Genomic DNA, 22,725 nt, shown 5'->3' on the forward strand with positions numbered 1-22,725 from the left:
AATCAGGCATGCCCAACCTTTAGCAAACAGGTTGCATACATCCCTGCATAGTTATACAAGTGCAGCCTATCACCTTTTTAGATGACAATGTTATGTCACAATATCAAAAGGTCACATGCACCTGAGCAGTTGCAGCATGTACAATCATAGGGACAATATTATACATTTTAACATTACAGGGATTAAGACGCCAAGTCCCAGAAACAGGGGACAAAATTCAAACAAAATCCGTATTATCCAATATTAAAATAAACAATACATAAAGTATGGTTCAATTTATGTCAAAGACATGTGAATAGAGGGGTAACGGAGAGAAAACACATTAAAGTCTTGCAAGTTTTAATCTTTCTATTGTTTGTCATTATTCTTCAAATATTTTTACTTTCTACATTTCCAAAGCACATTTTAATTGTATAGGAGAATACACACATGTGTGTGTATTATATATATATATATATATATATATATATATATATATATATATATATATATATTATGTAATGTGGGTATGTGTGTATGTATACATAAGAGAAAAGTAAGGAAAAGGTGAATTTTGGGGAACAGTGGAAATGTACCACCTTCTTTTCTGAAACCATTCCAGTATTCCACAGATTACTGAAAATTGACTAGAAAAGTCCTCAGGCAAAATCCCGAAAACTATGATAAATAGACGACATTGACAGTTGTGCACTAAAATTTATAATCTTTATTTAAAAAAATTAACTGATGTAAGATATGATAGCTTTTATTACTATATGCTTTATTATTGAAAACAATTTTTAACTTTAAATATATTTTTTCACATTCTTCCCTCCCCCCCAAGTCCTCCTAGATCCTTTCCTCCTCCCTACTCGCTCAAGTTTAAGTTTTCTCAAAAAACAAACAAAAAATCAGCGCAACAGAAAACCTGCTCTAAAACAAACAAAAAGTAAAAAAATAATCAACTGTAACCAAATAAAAGTACACACACACACACACACACACACACACACACACACACACACACACAAATACTATGGAATCCAAATCATATATTGGTCAACTACTCCTAAACATGAGGCCTTTCCTGGAGTGGTTCATATATCCAGTGTCACTCTATTGGAGAAAACTGATTTTCCCTCTCCCAACAAGTATAAGTGACAGTTTGGGTGCTAACCTTTACTGCTGTGACTAGGTTTTCTGTAGAGCAACTTATAGTCTTGACAACAGCCCGGGTTGTTTGGGGATTCCATCATGCCCTTTTAGCAAATAACTCAATTAGATATAACCCAATCCTGGTACCGGAAGCTTCATTTGGTGACAAGAGATGGCTAGTTTGGACTCTGTCCCCCCTATTTGGTGACTTTATTTAGGTCACCTTCATATATGTATATATTTTAGGCAATTTCTATCATGTTAGGTTTTTAAACCTCTCAAATGCCCCTTACAACTGTCTCTCCCTGTGTTCCTCCCACAGTTCCCTATCCCCTCCCACCTTGGCCCTCCCATTCCAGCCCCACTCCATTGTTGTAGGATATTTGATTGCACTGTGCATTCTGAGACTGTTAATAAAGTTAAACCTTGAATCAAGGGGTGGAGTCCATGACTAGCTGACTGGAATTAGCCACGGAGATTTGGAAGACCCAGATAGAGAGACACAGGAAGAGATAGGGAAGCACTTGGAGAGTTTCCTGGCTTTTTATGATCTGGGATGGTAGAGAGAGAGGGTCACCTAGTTGCTTTTCTGCTGCTTTCTTGATCTATCTGGTTCATAACCCAATATCTGATTCTCAAGTTTTTATTAATAGTAGAGCAATTTGGGTAAATGTTTCACTCCATCCATCCATATCTATTGTATTTCTCTTTCCTAATGAGATCTGTAATTACCTCTATCTGTTAAAAAAGAAACGTTTCATTGATGAAGAGTAATAATTACATTTATATGTGAGCATAAGGACAGATGTTTATAATGTACTTATGGATAATGCCCGGCTTAGCAAAGCGGTGGTTGTAGGTTCTCTTCCAAGGTTTATGTTTCACTAGCTCCAAGTAGTTGACTAGGTTTCCAGTACCAGCCATGATTTCCCTCTTGTTAAGCAGCCTTAAGTCCAATTAGAGAGCTCTTGGTTACTGGCAAGGTGTGCATACCACTACTGCACCCACTGGATTATGTGCCATGCTGTTCTGGTCATTGTTGTGATTAATAGGATCTTAGATGGTTATAACTCTTGGGTGCTTCTATCTTGTTAAGGCTTGCATGGCACTTTCTAGTACCACGAAATCTAGTCCTCAGGGAGTCATTCAGGTCAGGTCTAGATCAGTAGTCTCTGGGCTCTGTTACTCAAGTGCATGGTGTCCTTAGCAATAGGAACTTACCTTCTACCTCTGGGGCAACTAAGGGCAATAACCATGGCCAGTAAGGCTTTGGGAGTCTCTTTGACAACCCTGACCAACAACTCAAAAAAGGGCTTGTCATGTCTGATGTTGGGAGTTTTGTTAGCTGGCCTTTGGTTCTTGGATGGAGCATTGTCAACCCAGATGAGAAATTTTCATTTAGAGTGTGTGTGTGTGTGTGTGTGTGTGTGTGTGTGTGTGTGTGTGTGTGTCCACATTTGACTTACATGTACTATACTTATTTTGGTAGATAAATAATAGTGTGATTCAAATGCCTTACGGACCCATACTGCTATTTTACCTTCTCTCCTTCTGTATTTATCTCTCTCCCTCCTCCTGAATTTGAGCCCTCCATTTCCCCCCTTTCTCCCATCAGATCACCTGTAGGGAGGTATTCTGCTCCCTGTTGCTCCCCTACTCTCCCACTCTGGCAATAGTTCCTCTCTTCACTTTCCTGGTTTCTGTGGTTCCTTCAGGGCACATACTCACATCTGACAATTTGGACCTAGGACCCTCAGGTGAAAGACAACATGTGATATTTGTCTTTCTGGGTTTGTGTTACCTCACTTAGTAAGATCTTTTCTAGTCTAGCTCCATGGTGGTTAGCCCAGACCACCGTATTCTGAATGTTTCACTGGGTCTCCATGCGTCTTATTTCACTTCTTCTCTTATTTAAATATTGGAGAAATGGAACACTAATTTCCTGTGATCCTCTGAAACCAAAGAACCCAAACTACTGTGCCATGAGCAAGTATGTGTCTTTAAAGGAATCTCTCTAGTGATGAATAATTTTTTAGCTTAATGTTTAATTAATCTGATTGTTCACTAATTTGTAAATGAATCCCAAATTTTACTAAGTACAGCTCCATTTATAAGTATTAGTTTTAAAAAAAGTCTATATTTCCAGTATGCTCTGCTATTTCTGGATTTATGAATGAAATTTCATTTGACATCATCTAAGTTATATCTATTAATATTTTGTGTAAAATCACTATTAATGTCTAAAGAAGTTACACATTCTTTTATTATCTCTGAAAAAGTATCAGTTTGCTATTTTTGCTAGAATTATAGATCCATTTAAATTGGTAATGAACAGAAATTCTGGATTACTAATTATTTTGGTTTTGAAGCTGTCTGCAGGAATGTTATTTAAGGGTGACCAAATGTTTCAGAATTGTGACACAATAAGATTAATTAACATCAGTACAGGTAGCATTGATATAAAATGACTCAAACACTATGCCGCTTAATTCACATCTTAACTAACATGTTTGGTTATCTATATCCACTGTAACACAGAACTATAAACAATCCACTTAGGGTAGCTCTGAATCAAGTGAGACAGAGAAATTATCAGAAAACTATTCGGGAAATGCTAAAGCCCAAGGAAATGAAGAGTGTTAGAAGTGCTCCAGGAAGTGGGTGACTAACTCTGGAATCAAATATCCCAGGGTTTTATCCTCTTCTATACTTACACGACCTTTGTGGTAAGCAATCTATTTCCACCTCACCTGTCACTCATGGCTCACATAGCTCTGTTCCTTTCTGGGTCTGTTCGTCCAAGCTCTGACTCATAACTACTTACTTGGCCCCTCTACATGTATGTGCTACTCACACCCACAAAACAACTCATATACAGGAAAAGGTCTTTGTTAGCGCCTCATCTTCAACTCTCCTTTTTTTATTTTGTAATTTAATTTAATTTTACATATCAGCCAAGGATTCCCTTGTTCTCCCCACTCCTGCCCCCCCCCCCCGCTTTGCCCCCAGCCCACCCCCCATTCCCATCTCCTCCAGGGCAAAGACTCCCCTGAGGATTGAGTTCAACCTGGTAGATTCAGTCCAGGCAGGTCCAGTCCCCTCCTCCCAGGCTGAGCCAAGTGTTCCTGTATAAGCCCCAGGTTTCAAACAGCCAATTCATGCACTGAGTACAGGACCCAGTCCCACTGCCTGGATGCCTCCCAAACATATCAAGCTAATCAATTGTCTCACTTATCCAGAGGGCCTGATCCAGTGGGGGCTCCTCAGCTATTGGTTCATAGTTCATGTGTTTCCATTCGTTTGGCTATTTGTCCCTGTGCTTTATCCAACCTTGGTCTCAACAGTTCTCTCTCATACAAACCCTCCTCTTTCTCACCAATTGGACTCCTGGAGCTCCACCTGGGGCCTGGCTGTGGATCTCTGCATTGGATGGGGTTTCTAGCACGACAATCAGGGTGTTTGGCCATCCTATCACCAGAATAGGTCAGTTCAGGCTGTCTCTCAACCATTGCCAGCAGTCTATTGTGGGGGTATCTTTGTGGATTTCTGTGGGCCTCTCTAGCACTTTGCTTCTTCCTATTCTCATGTGGTCTTCATTATTGCAATCTATCTACTCACATGGATCACAAAACTGGTGTCTATCATGACACTCCCTTCTTATCCTTCCAATATCCTTGATAACATCATAAAAGATATTGCCCTAAGGAGCCCATAAGTTTCCATTTCCTTCCTCCTCTTTACCTTCAGTGCCCTGTTAAATTAACTGAGTTATTTGTTCTTGAGATTCATATAAGAGGTCATTAAACTAATATTTTTCTACTCAACAGTATGGTTTCCTGAACACAGGGATGTAAGTTAAGAAAGGTGGAATAATGTTCCCTGAGTTTTCTGAGTGCTTGAAGTGGAGGAAAATTCAGGCCATGAGCTGCTTACTTTTAGAAGATTGAGAAACTTGGAAATAAACAAGGCTAAGTCTCCCCAACTGCTCTATGTCTTCCATATATATATAAACTCAACTTCACTCTCCTCAGCATCTGGCATAACTCTTTGATTATAGTGAACAGCCACAAGCTGTTAATGGAAGGAATTAATCATTCTACTTAAACTAAGAAAATTTGACATAGAAGTTCCTTTGCTTTAAATCTAATATTTTGATATGTCTTACCATAGAATGACCTTAATTATTTGTATACTTGATTACTTAGACTTTAGAATGTAAGGCATGCATAGACTGTGACTGTGTGGGACATATATTTTATCATCCTTTTTTAGGAATTTGATCTAATGGTTATTGAAGATTTTATAGTTTTAATGAAAATAAACATTTGTGTTTTTTACATTATATATTAAGTTAAAATGCTAAGCCCCTGCAGTAGCATCACCTCAGAGACCTTAGAGTTCCAAGTAGAGTCTCATGTACTTCATGTCACTGTAACATGTGTTACATGTACTGCCATGTGTCCAATATGACTCCCTTACCTGATTCTCATTTGATGTAGGACTACCTACATTAATGCAAATGCTTTTCTTTAAGTCACCAAGTTGGCTAATTCCAAACATCTTCAGGGCACAACATAAGACTGGCAAAATGTCCGACTTCCCAGATAGAGAAACCAAATGGGGCTATTATTATTTATCACCACCAAGCCGTCACAACCAGCATTCTCTTCAGATGTTGCTAAAGGTATTCTGAAGAGTGAAATTTCTGTGACTTTAAAACTACAGACCTAAAATAGAAAGTGTCCTTTATTCCACAGGGTAAAAAAATATTTTGTTTTGTGAAACACACACTAGGCTACCATTGGTAAGTTTAAATAAACAAGAACATGCACTTTGTAAGGAATGGTGATGGGGAATGCATATATTTTAAAGGTGTCTTAACAAAATACAGCTAAGGAATAAATACAAGTATATATTAATAGTTAAAATAGAACTCAATTTGTGGAAGGAAGGATTAGAAATCAACAGCAAACCTGGAAGACACAAGGTGAACATTTTGTGTATTGTGTACTTTCCTACTGATATGTAAGCTAACCACTTAAGTGGGAGGTTCCATTAGAATCAAGTCTTTAAACTATAGTTTAAATTGGTTTATCAGACTATTTATTATCGAATTCACTTTTATAGGACACAAGTGATGGATTTATCTTTTCTTCCTATAAGTATAAAGTGTGCTGATTGTTACCACTTGATCTCCAAATGACTTTCCTAGGTAGTTTTCTTTTTTGTTTTCAAAGGGAATTGTTTTGGCAGGAAGTATGTGTACCTCCTCTCTCCTTGTTCCTCTGGTTAAAAAGTCAATTAACTAATCCCAAACATGTGGCCTTTGAAAGTCATTTAACATCTGTGGTTCTCATAGTACTTCACTTTGTAAGTCAATTAGTAGGAATGTGGGATAATTTGATGTTTCATTTGCCTACTACATATATATATATATATATATATATATATATATATATATATATATATATATCTCCAATATTTATAAAATTCTGATCTGGTCAGCATCACTATTCCTTTTTCTATTTGGAAAAATTTAAAAAAAAGTCACTGTTGCCCGAGAAGAGTAAGATTAAACATGATACAATGAGATCATATGCAGAAGATAAACTGATGGTGTCTAAACTCTGAAACTAGAAAGATGTAGAAAACCATCGTTCACTGACTCATTGATTATCTAACTAATAATGAACTCTGCCTCTCAACTTTCTTTGCTTCCCTTTTTTATAGCTTGGATTTATACAGCAATACAGTCATAATATTTGCCATGACCTTTGAACTCAGTTTCACTGAGCTTGGGTGTTAGATATTTGCTCAGTAATAAATTCCTTAAAGAGGGTTACAATGTGTTCATCTCTTATTTTTGAATCAGATATACACTTATTGTACACATGTCAAACATGTTCTTATATAGCTATCTAATCTCCATTCTTGAAGCTGGAAAATAGTAGAGCCAAGTGATGTAGACTTTGTCATGCTTCAACAGCTGGAACTGTACATGGCATACACTCCATCAGCAGGATTGTGGGTAGGAGACTCTCCATCAGCAGGACTGTCGGTAGGAACTCTCCATCAGCAGGACTGTAGGTAGGAAACTCTCCATCAGCAGGATTGTGGGTAGGAGAATCTCCATCAGCAGGACTGTAGGTAGGAACTCTCCATCAGCAGGACTATAGGTAGGATATTCTCCATCAGCTGGAACTGTAGGTAGGATTGTCTCCATCGTACTAGGAACAGCAGAAGAGGGAGGCAATCATGTACAGCTTCACCATAACCAACCTGTCAGAAAAAGTAAACCTAGATTTGGAAAGAACAGATCTCAGAGTTCAATTGACATGAATGTTTGATTGTAGATGTAACCAACCGTCTTATTAAATAAGAAACACAGAGCCGATTCAGAGAAGAAAGCCAAGAGGTCAGAGCTAGGAGCCTCACCCTTCCTGCTTCAGTGATCCTCTTCAGCCGAGAGCTCTCCGAAAAGGGAGCTACTTCCTGTGTGTTTGTCTTTATAGCCTTTCTGTTCTGCCTTCTCATTGGTTGTAAACCCAAACACATGACTGCCTCTGTAGAGACTTCCAGGTCTTCTATGGTTGGGATTGAGATTAAAGGCGTGTGTCTCCAATGCTGGCTGTATCTTTTTACACACAGAGATCTACCTAGCTCTGTCTACCAAGTGCTGGGATTAAAGGCATGCTCCACCACTGCCACGCTCTTGCTATGGCTCTAATAGCTCTGACCCCCGGGCAACTTTATTTATTAACATACAATTAAAATCACATTTCAGTATAAGTAAAATACCACCATAGTTTGATAGAGAACAGAGATCTGTACTTGGAACCTCTTATAATGTGTATGAAAATATAAGATAAACCAGAGCCTTGATTCTTTCTCAAAATACAGCTTTTATTTTAGAACAGTTTGAAGAGGAAGAATTGTTTATGAAATCCTTTTGGCTCCAATGTTATTAGATGTTCAAGCAATATATCATCTCTACAAACATTGTCTGAAACATGTGCTGCTGACAAAGGCAAGTAATAAGCCACTCTCACTTTCTAATTCCCTGAGAAGTCTTAGAACACCTTCTAGTAACATGTATATGTCAGTATAACAAAATAGTAAATTACTAACCATCTTGTACCAGTATTTTTTAGCAAAAAAAAAAAAATTGAACAGTATGTTACAAGTGCAGATATTTCTGTAACAGTGATGCAAGACTTTGAAGTATTTAGTGATGCTAAGAGGAAAGCTATTATTTCATTGAAGGCAGGGTTTCTCAATCTTGAGGAGGAACCAGAGTTTTTAAACTTAGAACATTATGAAGCAACTAGTTCTTTGTGGTGGGGGCTGTGACATGCATAACAGTATGTTCAGAAGGTGTCTATCATCTTCTCACAGATGCTGGTACAATCACCCAGTTGTCACAGCCAGACCTTTCTTCAAATGTGGCCAAAGTTATTTCGAAAAGCAAAATTCTCCTGATTTTAAAACCACAGATCTAAAATTGAATGTGTCTTTTATTCCCCAGAAAGAAAAAAAAATCTTTTATTTAATATAATATCTTCCATGAACCTCCATTGAGTGTTGCTGATTTGATATGCTCTCCCTTTCAATGAATCAAATTCTCTTATGCCTGAATTAGCTTGACCAATTTCATTAGCAATCTCACACCCACTAATCCCATTAATTTACTCAGTGTCAGAGAGTCCCCTTCGGCCTGCAGTTTCTATCAACATCACACTTGCCCTAAGGAGTAGCTTGCATACTTCCAAAAGCCAGGTGAATGCTTGTACCATTGCCAGACTCATACCTGAAAGGAGAATTTCTTCAGTGCTCTTGGTTAAGAAGCAAGAATTTCTTCCTGAAAAACTTCAAAACTCTTTTTTTTAAAATTGATACCTCTATCTGTTTTTTTTTAAATTTTATAATTAATTTAATTTTACATATCAGCCAGGGATTACCCTGTCCTCCCTCCTCCCCCCACCACCACCCCGCCCTCCCCCCAATCCTCCCCCCATTCCCACCTCCTCCAAGGCAAGGTTTCCCCTGGGGATTCAGCTCAGCCTGGTAGATTCAGTTGAGGCAGGTCCAGTCCCCTCCTCCCTTCACCTAGGCTGAGCAAAGTGTCCCAGCATAGGCCCTAGGTTCCAAAAAGCCAGCTCATGCACTAAGGACAGGTCTAGGTCCCACTGCCTGGGGGCCTCCTAAATAGTTCAAGCTAATCAACTGTCTCACTTATCCAGAGGGCCTGATCCAGTTCCATGGGGACTCCTCAGCTATTGGTTCAAAACTCTTTAGAGTACTTGCACTTTGAACTACTGAAAACTTAATAGAAAAAAAAATGTGCAGTAAAGCAAAGTACAACATTCTTCTACATTTTTTCCTTTTTTAAAAAGATTTATTTATTTATTATGTATACAGTGTTCTGCCTGCATGTATGTCTGCAGGCCAGAAGAGGACACCAGATCTCATTATAGATGGTTGGGAGCCACCATGTGGTTGCTGGGGATTGAACTCAGGACCTCTGGAAGAGCAATCAGTGCTCCTATCCACTGAGCTATCTCTCCAACCCCTTCTGCATTTTTTCATCTAAAGTAACATATACACAGTTATGGGGACTGTGGGGTTTTTTAATAGTTGTATGTGACTAGTAACATTTCATAAGTGCATGGGTAAGAATTACGTGTGTACAATAAATCTATAGTAAATTACTTCTCTAACGTATAAATCACAACTTCTTTTCAAGAAAAACTAACCAACCTCACTGGGGTTCTGTGTGAACAAAAAATGGCAATAGATAGGAGATCTCAGCCCAGTAGAAAGAATTATCATCTTGTATGCCATGTTCCATAGAGAGAAGAAAACACAGGTCTTGCTTCACTTTATGTCTTTCCATACAGTTCATCATGTTACTATGAGCAATATTTCCAAAAATGCTTTATTGGGGTTATTAATCTGACCTATTGATATTTCTTTTTATCATAACATGAAGCCCCAGTTCAGGCTACTAAACTGAGAAAGGCTGAGAAATACCAGATTTAAGGGGGGCTTGTTCCAGTCAGTCACTTCTATCTCAATGTAGTATTTCAGCATACAGGCTTTTCCTTGGATTATTTCTTACTACAAATTTGGAATGTCACTGCTCTAATTTAGAACCATGATGTAATTTTAGTTCAATATTTTTTGAAAACAGAATGAGTTGTGTGCAGCAAAGCTCTCACTAGATGCATATAGTTATTTCTCCATGGGAAACGAAACACCTTCCAAAGGAGGAAGGAGGAAGGCCACAAAAATACATACACATATATGTTTGAACATACACACACATTCACACATAGACACACACAAACACACCTTCACAAAGGTTACTCATTTATATTATTTTAAATATAATTTAAATTACAATAATTTATTGTTTCAATGTCCTGCTTTTTACTTGCTACAAGATATATTTTAATTAATACATTCAATGTTGATATATTAGTTGGCAAATATTATATATATTTTTCCTGTATGACATGATTTTTTAAATTAAATTTATTTTACATCTCAACTGCAGTTTCCCCTCCCTCCTCTCCTCCCAGTCCCTCTCTCCATCTCCCCTCAACCCCACCCCCTCAATTCACTCCTCTGCTTCTGTTCAGAAAGGGGCAGGCCTCCCATGGTTATCAACAAACATGGCATATCAAGTTGAGGTAGGACTAAGCATCTCCCCTTGTATTTAGGTGAGCAAAGCAACCCTACATGAGAAATAAGTTCCCAAAAGCCAGTCAAAGCATTAGGGACAGCCCCTGCTCCCACCATTAGGAGTTCCACAAGTAAACCAAGCTACACAATTGTCACATATATGCAGAGGGCCTAGGTAAGTCCCATGCAGACTCCCTGGTTGCTGGTTCAGATGCTATGAGCCTCTATTATCCCAGGTTAGTTAATTCTGGGAGTTTTCTTGTGATGACCTTGATCCCCTATGGCTCCTACAATCACCCCTCCCTCTCTCAACAGGATTTCCCAAGCTCAACACAATGTTTTTAAAACTTTACATATTATGAAGTTGATAAACTGAGTAATTACCAAAGACATTACTTCACATACTTACACTCTCTTGTTGAGAAATCTATTCTCTTAATTTTCCAGATTATGCCTTTTTACACTCTGAGATCACATTCTAAAACCTTACTTATTGGAGAGATTTATTCGAGTCTGGAAACTACATGTGTGTGGTGGGGTATATGTTCATCAACATATGAAGAAAAACTAATGTTTCTGGCTGTTCAAAGGTTCCGTGTATGGCCAGAATTGAAGTGTAGACATTCTTGCCTTTGAACAATGAAGAATGCCTCTGCCTTATCGCAAGATGGTTTCTGAGTAAATTGTAAGAGTGTTCCTAAATACATTGTTTAAAGATGTGGAAATTGGTTATGTGGGGTCAGTATTATCTTATGATTTAGTTTTTTTTTCAGAAATAGGTATGCATAATTATATGTTGGGGGATCTACACAGGATGTTTATGTATAGGATGCTGTGTCAGGGAGCATGTATGCTATGGCACACATGTGTAGGTGAAACGATAACTTTGTGGAGTCAATTCTCGTCTTCCGTCTTTATATGAGTTCCAGGGAATTAACCCAGCCTTTCAGGTTGTGCTGCAAACATGCTCACCCTCTGAGCCTTCTTGCTGACCCTGTGTGCTTGGATTCTCAACCAATTGCCTGAAATAGTAATGATTGTAAAATTCCTTTTTTTTTTCTTTCACAGGATTATACACTCACCATGTATTTCCAGCAGTCTTGGAAAGACAAGAGGCTTTCATATTCTGGAATCCCATTAAATCTGACCCTCGACAACAGGGTAGCTGACCAACTCTGGGTACCAGACACCTACTTTCTCAATGACAAGAAATCATTTGTGCATGGGGTCACAGTGAAAAATCGAATGATAAGGCTGCATCCTGATGGAACTGTCCTCTATGGACTACGGTAAATGTTTTCCTATTGCCTTGCATTATGTCGCCGTTTTGTTTCTTAGTTTTACAAGTGGGCGGAAGGGAGAGAGAAGCAGGGAGGAGATAGGCTCATATGCAGAGTTAACATATCTTTGGCCAGAAAAATCTTGGGCTCTACTGGAGCTCAATGTAGACAACTTTGCCCAGCAAGTGTAAGTGAAAAGTTTTTGTCTTGACCATCAAATAATAAACAAAGTAGTAAAATTTGTCGTCGCCAATAAGTTTAAAGTTATGTCCTTTTTCATCAATTACTTGATTATCTCAGAGCCAATCAAATGGAACTGAAAAGGATTTTGAGCGTTGTGTGTTGTTACTTAATTATGAAAGAAAATAAACAGTTTGTGAAGAAAATGGTATTTGGGGGCAGCTTTGAGAAAAATCATAATATGTTCATTTCCTTCATTTTTTATAGTTTAGCCTCCATATTTAGGTTGATGATTCAATTGACTTATGAACTATTTAGGGATATTTTGCAAGAGCTAAAGGTTGGGGTTTTGTTTTCACCTAGACTTTGGTTCATTTGGGTATCATTTGTTGAAAAAGAATTTTGCTCATTGGATTGTGCTGCTAATGGATCAAATTCACAGTGGGGCCTTTACACACTCAGCTGTGTTCCACTGTTCTTTTTATTTAGCCCTACACAAGGTCATTCTCTTCTAATTCAGGTGGTTCTTAGCCAACTCATGATGGCAAAGTGTGTATGTCTTTTCATGTTATAGTTATATTTCAAGTTGTTTGAAATTTTAGGTTCCTCGTGTGTTGCTAACTTTCAGAATCAACTTGTCCCATCTACCACATAAAGCCTCTGAGTCTATTATGGAGAATGCTGAGTCAATTGGTTAGTATGGGAAGAATTATAAAGTTTTCCAACTTTATAATTATAAAATTATAAAGCTTTCCAACCCATGCATAGGATATATCCTTATTTCTTTGGACTATCTCATTTATATCAGCTGCTTTCTGTATCACAGTATGTTGCTGTGTTTATGACTCAAGTAAAAAGATAATAATACCTTTGACTTAGGTCAGCAATGTTTTACACCATAGTGGGTTTTTTCATTTCATTTTTCTTAGTTATGAAGTCATAAAAATTTTATAAACATTTTATAGATGTCTATTATTACTCTTTGCATAACTGAAAGCTTAGTAATTAAAAAATTGATGTACATTTCAAAATTTACTTCTATTTTTGCCAAATCTGTAGCTAAATTGTGATTTGTTTAAAATTTGGGTATCACCTTAGTAAGTCCTTTTAGAAGCAAAGGGTTTAGAAAAAGCGATGGATTTTGTCACCAGTGCTTTGTGGGCGAACAAAATGTAGCTGTATGTTTGGTAACAATGAAGGTCAAGGTCCCAGTTTAGAGTTTAACTTCAGGCATTTTAGAAAATATTGTCAGCATCTAACAATGGGAATTGTATCAAGAAAAATAACACTGGTGAATTATGAAGTTGAACACACACCATTTTGCAATTTGAAATTCTGTGCTTTGGACATAATGTAGTTGTTGCACATATATATTCACAGCTGACACATTCAAGCCAGTTTTAAAAAATGCAACACGCAGTGGAAAGAGAATCTCTAGATGTTACTCCTGGCTTAGAATTATGGTCATTAATGATTCTGAAGGAAGGAAAGTCACTTTTCTTCAGAAGCATGGCCACTGGTGGGTTCTCCACACCTCAGTAGATTTCATACCCATATAAATATATATAAAATTTTAAGGGAGGACATGAAATTGGAAGGGAGATGTGATGGGAGGGTCTTAGAGGAAATTGGAAGGCATGTTAGGGATGGATGTGATGAAGATGCATTACATAAATGTATTAAATTTTCAAGTAATAAATAAAAAAGAAGAGAAAATTGAGACACAAAAGGCCTAGGGTTTATCTAAGACCACCAAGAAGCAATAGAAGAACTAGGACTAAAATTCAGGTATCCTGTCTCTCAAATCTTAGTTTATCAATTCTATTCCCATTCAAATATACTTAATAGTAAATATTTCCTTCCAAGTTATATGGCACTACTCTTTACTCTTTAAAAACAAACCAAACCTGTATAGATTTTAGCTTATGAGCAGACAATAATGATCACCTAAAGAGAAACACAAACTATGCATTCATTACAGGAATGCCAGTCTCTTTATGGAACACTCTTTCCCCTTAAGGGACTCATCTCTGCTCTGATATATCCCCTTCCTTCTTTTCTGCTTTTTGCTCTTTGATTTTCTCTTTCATCAGATGCCATTATCATCCTAGAGACCAGAAGTATAACAGAGACTGTATGACATCTGAAGCTGGAGGATAGAGGTTGAGCGTGACTGTCACAATTTTCTGATTGTTTGACCTTGAAAAAATATACAATTTTGATGAGCCTAAGTGTTATCATTTGTAGTGATGGCTTAATATCCCCTAACTCATTATTGAGAATATCTTAAAAAGTAGTTAATCTGAGATTGAGTACATAGTATGTTCTATTGTGCTTCATCAGATACTGGAAACTTGCCTTCTGATTGGCTCTCTAATTCCTGGAGCTACTAATGATGCAGTTGCCCAATTAAGAAAACACTCAATTGAGTGCTCCATATGTGTATCCATTCTCTATTCTGACCCTGAGAATAGTTTTCCAGGAGTCAAGGGGGCTTCTCACTGTGCAGAGGAAGTAGCATCTGGATGGAGAGCCAAGAGACTGTCCGCTTAACCAGTCCCTATCCTGAATCAGTCATTTCCACTCCTTGGGCTTCTATCACATTTCATTTATCATCATATGTACTAAATTCTGTTCCCCCTGATTCCTCAGACATAACATTTCCTAGTTGTAAAAATGAAGATCTGCCTGTTTCTCATAAAAGCCTTTTAAAAGAATAGCTATCATTTATCATTCCTAAGCACACAAAGCAGAAAGTCCTTACCATATAACATATGCTTTGGCATCTTTAGGACTGTAAAGTACTGATTTTGTACATGAGTAATTGAGGAAATGACACTGATGGCTTTATCCATTTTCATAAGTCCAGTTAATAGTCGTTGTGAATGGGCCCATATATTAACAAGTAATTTTAGCAATATTGGATTGATGTACCCAAAGCCCCTTTTTAGCCAGCTTTTCCATGATCATAAAACATATTTTTAAATTAAATAGATTTTTCTGTATTCAAATTCAATATGAGATGCTACTTTTAAGTTATATAAAATTACAACATTTTTTTAAAAAAACTATCCTAAGTCAGATTTTACACTCAAGATGTATTACCTAACCCTGTAAGTGCTCTAACAGTATGGTGTCCAATATAGGATAATACTGAGTAAGTAAGTTCCTGTACAACAGATCTCTAGCACACCAATCCATATGCCCTTTGTTCTTGAAAGACTCTGCTGTGACAAAATGCATTGTTCTAAGGGGAAACCCTGCCACCACTATTACATCTTTTTAAACTAGAGTTGATACTCTAATCTACAACCATGAACCTCATATGCACTAAAAGCTGGCAAAAATCATTCATTTTCTTAGCAAGTCCCTCAATGTCACATATCACGTCCTTAAAATTCCCCTTCTTTTCTTCCTTCTTTGCATTTTATTCTGAGAAAGTTTTCCCTCTTCTCTAGGCTAATGTCTTAACAATAGCATCAAATCCGATCATTGCATGATCTCCAGACTCAGCACCCTGTTTTCCTACTTCTTCAGACCTTTCTCTTTATTGATTTCTTCACCTTGGTTTTTCCCTTTGAGTTCTAATCTTCCCACAACCTTGGTTTCCTCTCCTTTCTCACTACTCACTCCCCAGTCTGCATCAGCAAGGCTCTACCCAGGCTACTTGCTTAAGCAGCTCTCCTCATAGTTACTAAGGCCATCGCTCACTCTCTACTGGACTTCTTTGAATGACTTTGATGACCAGCCCTGGCTTGAGGGTTTCTCTTGTGTCTTTAATGTGTGCTGTAGCAGTTTTTCCAGGGTTGACCTACTCACTGAATTGAACAACAGTAAGGAATATTTTGTGATTGAGTATTTGTATCTGAATGCTCTGCCTTTCTACCTGACACACAACTTACTTTGTGCCATTTGTTTTTCTTCCAAAGTAGGACGTCCTCTTGTCCCAGGTGATAGTAAAACCATTGGCATCCTGGTAAATCAGCACAAACTGCAAGTTAGCTTCATCCCTGAGACCTAACCTGTTGCCTCTAACCTGTGCTTGTTTAACCATCTTTCATGCTTACAAACCACTTCTTCCATCCAAATTAACAGCTTCACAATGTATCACTCCTTGACCAATTTTCTTGCTCAGTTTTTCTACTTATTTATTGTTGTCATTGGTATTCTTCCTGCTAGAAGCCCCTCCCCCACAAAATCAGTGGCTTCCAGGCCTATATAAAATTGGTTTCAATTCTCTATCTGGAATCCAAGAACCTCTAGTTGTTTTTCTAAATACCTCTAAGAGATTTCAGGTTAAATTATGCACTGAATATTGAAAAAAAAAGGTCTTCTGGAAATTATAATTTAATGGGGCAGCATATATGCACATTACTGCAACCCTACTGTTTTATTGAAAGGCCCCTCCTTCTCTGCCTGACAAGGGGAGCGCTGTGTCAGTCTCCTCCCCTTGCATAAATGGATGGCATCTCCTCTTCTATATACAGTCTCACTATGTGTGTCTGTTTCCACTTTTTTCCCTTTCTTGAGTTCATTGCTCCTCCTCCATGGTAACTCTTTCCCATTTTCCTTCTTTGTTTTGAAATCCGATCTAAGTTTCTTCCATGAAGATAATCACATTCTCCATAGCCCAGAGGAAAACTCTCATTTCACACAGAACACAATTTAATCTCACCAAAGACCCCTGGGTTTGCAACTCTTTTATGACACGTTAACTTTTGGTGTCTTGGAGCTGATGACTTTTTATGTAAAATAAAAAATGCATAATTGCTGAAAATATAAACTGTATTTCCCCAACCTCTTTCAAACTAAATGATTGCCCAGTAAATGCTTGCAAAAGCAACATTAATATGTGCAGAATGCACTTACCTGACTCATAGTCATCAGCTGCAGTGTTTCTTTTTATCTAAATGATGGCTTTTAAGCAAAGAGTGATTATTGCTATTAGTGACCAGATGTATTCAGTCTCTTCTGCAAACACCATCCAGATGGTTGCACACACTAGCTCTTTCCCAGGCCTATACATTTGGGGGCTAAAAGATTGTTGGTTTTTTCCTTAAAAAATGGCAGGCATGGAATAATTTAATTACATGAAGACATTTAGTGGAGTATTTAACCTCCCAAGAATGTCCCCTCCTCCCTTTGTCTTCCTCTTTTTAACTCTGCTGGTGCTGTCCTTTTATTATTTTACAGTACTTCTTCCTCTATCTTCTACTGGAAGTGAGCCCAAGGCCAGATTAGTTTAAGAGTCTGTGACAGCTTCCGTAGATGAATGGGTAATCCATTCACAATAAGACTCAGTGTGCTATATTTAGGAATCTACACATCTTTTGAGTATGCCCAGAGTAAGCTGTATATACCACATCATTTAAATTAATACTTATGGATAGTCTATCATAAGATTTATCAATAACCATGTATAAACATCTGAAACTATGCTATAGCCCAGTGCTTTACTTGGTACTCCACTTACATTTCCATATTTAGCTGTTCCCTTGGCCCTATGAGCTACACATATTAAGAAGCTGATTTTATAAATACCAAAATAGGACGATCCAAGGTGAATTTTCCAAACTCATTGTTTATTGTTTACTTTACAAATAATTTAAATGTGAGGGTATTTTGCCTGCACATATGTTTATGCATCACATGCATACCTGGTGTCTGTGGAAGGCAGGAAATCATATTAGATCACCAGAGACTGGAATTAAGCTGAAACAGCCAGTACTCTAACCACTTAGCAATCTCTCTAGCCCCTGTTTGGTCATTTTAAAAGTAGGCCAAAGATAATCAAATTGCATTTGATTAATGTATTGTCAAAAACAACATATTGCTTTTAATTAATAAATTGTCAAAAACTTTATAGATTCTCGTTTCCTTATTTAATGCCTTTATAAATAATATCTTCTTGGAACCAAGTTTTGTGTTGTTTTTGTCCTTCCATCCCTGTGTGTTTCTATCTGAGCCCAATGGGATATAGATTCATTATCTGTGGTACTGTGGTTGGGCAAGGACTCCTCATCAGTTGTGTAGTCTGCTTCTACCAAGAGATCCAAAGCCCAGCTGTCATTTCTATACTATGATACGAGAATTAATCTGCTGATCCATCCACTGTAATAATTCCACTCATTTGATCCTCCTCCTCAGGCTACTAGGAGATTACGGGGCTACTCTAACAAGGAGCCACAAACTAGGTAGCTTCAAATACAGAATTTTATTGGCTCATAACTTGGGTTTGGAACAATCAGCATGCTGATAGGGCTGGCTTCTTTTCAGAGCTGAGAAGCATGGTCTGTTCAAGTCCTCTCTCTCTCTGCTTGTGTACAAGGCTGTCATCTCTAAGTCTTCAGACAGTCTCTCTATGTGTTTATGTGTCCAAATTTCTCCCTTCATTAGGGTACCAGTCATGTGAATTAGAACCCAAACCAATGATCTTACTTTAACTCTATTACCTCTTTAAAGATTCCATGTTTGATACAGTTATATTCTGGGGTTGGAGCCTCAACGTATGAATTTGGGAATAGACAAATCATCCTATAATGCCAATGATTTTGGTTACCCTGATAATCGTTTTGTCTCAACCAACTTTAAATTTACAAAATGTACAATTTACAAATGTACAAAATTTACAAAAAGTATTGCATTTTCTTGTCTTCATTTATCAACTAGATCATTCTCTAAAGAATTTTCCTTAGTCAGTCATTGCTTATCTCTAAGGTGTACTGGTGTGCAATATCAGCAGAATCTAAGGACCTTTACTTACGGCTGGAAAAACAAGTAGATGGGAATCGGTGAAACGCTGCTCACAGCAATGTTGTAATTCGTAAAAAAGTTTAAAAAAAAAAACCCAGGACGTACACATAAACTCCAGTTATCAGAACTGAGAGATAAATCTTTCTTCTCCAAGATGACTCGGTCCTCTGGTGTCAGGACTGCCGTGGTATCCCCCAGCCCTGCTCACTAGTAACAAATTTACTCTAGAAATGTGTTTACTCTCTCTTTTTTTTTTTTTTTTTTTGGTTTTTCGAGACAGGGTTTCTCTGTGTAGCTTTGCGCCTTTCCTGGGACTCACTTGGTAGCCCAGGCTGGCCTCGAACTCACAGAGATCCACCTGGCTCTGCCTCCCGAGTGCTGGGATTAAAGGCGTGCGCCACCACCGCCCGGCGTGTTTACTCTCTTACAAGAGCCAGATCAGTTGCTTTTCTACAACTTGTCAGATTTTACTGTCACAAGCCATTTTCCTGTGTGACATTTCCAAGTGTGACCACTGAGGTTCACCACTTTGTTCTTTGTGTGTGTGTGTGTGTGTGTGTGTGTGTGTGTGTGTGTGTGTGTGTGTGTCTGCTTATCATTAAGAAGTCAGGGTTCCTTCTCTTTAGAGCCCATTCCCTGTGGTGCCATGCCTTACTCAACTTTGATGCAGCGGGGAGGGGCGTGGGCCTGCCCCAACTTGGTAAGCCAGCCTGTGTGGAATACACAAGGGAGGTCTTTACCCACTATGAGGAGCGGGTGGGGGTGAGATGGAGAGTAGTGGGGGGAGCGGGAGAAGGAGAGGGAGGGGGAACAGTGGGCGGTATGTAAAATGGAAAAATAAATAAATAAATAAGTAAAACTTTTTTTTAAAAAAAGAAAGAAGTCAGGGGTTGTGACAGGCGTGTCTGTTGCAGTCCACGGTAGCTGTTATTTTCTAATCTAACTTTTTTCAAAAAATCATTCTTTGTTTTAGCTGATTTTAGTCCTCTAAAGTCTGCTGCTGAGTTGGCCTGAATAGTCTTGAAGTTTCTTCATCTAATAAAGCATCAATTTATTCCCTAATCCAGAAATCAGGAAAAATCACAACTGTGCAACTTAGAATATCAGTTTCTAATTCAGATTCAGAATGTAGGGCATTAACTTCTTGAACTTTATAACTTCTTTCTCTTCTCTAGAAAATATTTGTTTCTAATGATATTTAAAAGATAATTAATTTACATACACACACATATATATATGTGTGTGTTAAGCATATATGTATATGTATGTGTATATATACATATGCATGTGTGCGAAAGAATTAGGTTATCCTCTATGAGGAGCATTTGGGTGAATTAGTATGTATTAATTTCATTTTAATAGATTCCATTTGATTAAGCTACAATTTCTCTTCAATTTGTACTTTTTAAATTATTTCTTTTATTCTTAAACCATCCCATACGGCACTCCTTGCTCTCTTTCAAATTCACGTCCTCTTTTGTCATTACGTGTGTGTGTGTGTGTGTGTGTGTGTGTGTGTGTGTGTGTGTGTGTGTGAATGTGTATTTCTAAACAAGTAAGTAAGTACAACTTGCTCAGTCTGTATTACTTCTATGTATATCTTCAGGGCTGACCTTATGATAACCACTTTCTGTACTCTTTTCTGGGGAAGACTATTTCCCCTGCTCTTAGTACTCATTAGTTGCCTGTGGTTCTTTGTGTAGCACTGAGACCTCTTGTACTCCCCAAATCTGCCACTCCTACTCACTTTATCATGCCTATTGCTCTGGTTCAGCTCATGTTTAGGCAGTCATATTAATGAGGCTTTATTGATGTAGCTTCTGGCATTCCTAGGAGACATAATCCCACAGCAAACTCCCTAGTCCTCTGGCTCTTACAATCTTTCTTCCCCTTCTTCTGCAATGATCTCTGAGCCTTATGTGTGGGAATTGTTCTGTAGATGTATTAGTTGGGATTGAGCCCCACAGCTTTGTGTTCTGGTTGTTTATGGTTTTTCCATAATGGTCTTTGTCTACCGCAAAAAGACCTTGATGAGAGGTGAAGACTTATATGAAAAATTCATAAAGAATTATGATATTGCTGGGAGGTGGTGGCTCATGCCTTTAATGTCAGCACTCAGGAGGAAAAGGCAGGTGGATCTCTATGAGTTCAAGGCCAGCTTAGTCTACAGATTGAGTTCCAGGACAGCCAAAGCTACATAGAGAAACCCTGTCTCAGGGGGAAAAACAAAAAAACAAAAAAATCAAAGAATTATGATATTAACGATCTACCTAAAAATATTGATAGCACATATAATTTGGTGTGTAAATCTACATACATAGTTTAAATGAAATTTTAGCATCTGGGCTAATAATGCTCCACATAAGAGCCAAAGACCAACTATCAGAAACCCAAGTACAAGATCTGAGAAGCCTTCTTTTGAGTTGGTGGTCAGGGTTTCCCAACAGACTCCCAAAACATACTAGTGACTGCTATTAGCCCTGGTTGCCCTCCACAAGTGGAAGTTAAGTCTCCATTGCTGAAGCTTCCATGTACTTCAGAATAGGGCCCACAGACCCCTGAGCTGGAACTAACCTAAAACCTCTCTCCCTGAGGGGCTAGTTTTCATGGTATCAAAAAGCACCATGCCAGCTTCCTAAGGAGGGAAGTAACCAAAATTCCTACTCAGCTGTGATTTCACAAAAATGACCCTTAGAGTGCAGTAGTGGCCCTTCTACCTTGGTGGTAATCAGTGGCTCTGTAATTGGATATAAGACTCACTCAACCAGAGGAAAACTTAGCTCCATTATATTTTTGGCTCTTAGATATGAACATTTCCATTTGCTTGCTATTTCCCTTCCACTTTCATAGATACACATGAATGTTCATTTCCTTGCTTTGGAAGGTATCACAGTACATCAACTGCTCTGTTTCTTTAAGCCACTTTTGCAAAATACCTGTAATATTGAACGTGGTGTTGAACCCATATTCTCATTTTGTTGCTCATGTTCTCAGTCCCTGCATAAAGCCCTGTAATAGCCTACATACATCATTCTTTAAAGATCGTTTGTATTTGTCTGTGTTTCTATGTACATTGTATGTTTATTGTTCTCCATTATAGAAATAAAAATAATTGTAGAAGGTACACAGCATAAATAAAAACAACTCTCTCAAAACTGTGAACAATTTCAACTCTATGAAATTTTGTGAAGTCCTCCAACACATCGTAATGAGTCCATCTTCCAAAATGAATTTTCTGAACTTCGGGATTCAGATACGAGGCTATTACTCACCAGAAGCCTGTGGCCTGGTGTGGACTTTGAGAACTCGCCTACTGTATTTGTACCAGCAGCTCTGCTCCAAATTGATTTTTTGATATTCTTGGCAGTGCCTGACCACGGGTTGTGTGTGAGAATAAAATCAATGCCTACATTTATATTGACTGTAAAAGAAAGATAGAGTTTCTCACATTCCCTTGGAGGATCGTCTTATCTTGCCTTGGTCTTTATGATAAAGCAACTAAAAAGCAAAGGCAATTATCTTGATAATACAGATCCCCAAACATAAAAATGTATAGATGCCACTATTGATTTCCAGAGCAGCTTGGAGGTCCTAAATGTTTCACATTATCTCTTTGTATTGATTGTACACCCTGAAAACTGTTCTCTCTCCTAAAACTTGGCCCACACAGAGCAGTTATGATTGCATTAAAGAG

The 22,725-nt window shown here is 38.0% G+C and overlaps 1 protein-coding gene across 1 annotated transcript in view; it reads left to right on the forward strand.

The window, feature by feature from the left end:
• Positions 1 to 22,725, forward strand: part of Gabrb1 (gamma-aminobutyric acid type A receptor subunit beta1) — a 408,892-nt gene that overhangs the window by 134,094 nt on the left and 252,073 nt on the right. The window contains exon 4 of the mRNA XM_052735093.1: positions 11,887 to 12,107. Within this exon, the coding sequence (XP_052591053.1) occupies positions 11,887 to 12,107 (221 nt within the window). The remainder of the gene's footprint in view (positions 1 to 11,886; positions 12,108 to 22,725) is intronic.

The sequence above is a fragment of the Peromyscus californicus genome, unplaced genomic scaffold, assembly GCF_007827085.1.
Source record: "Peromyscus californicus insignis strain IS unplaced genomic scaffold, ASM782708v3 Scaffold_13__1_contigs__length_99412109, whole genome shotgun sequence".
Taxonomy (NCBI): Eukaryota; Metazoa; Chordata; class Mammalia; order Rodentia; family Cricetidae; genus Peromyscus; species Peromyscus californicus.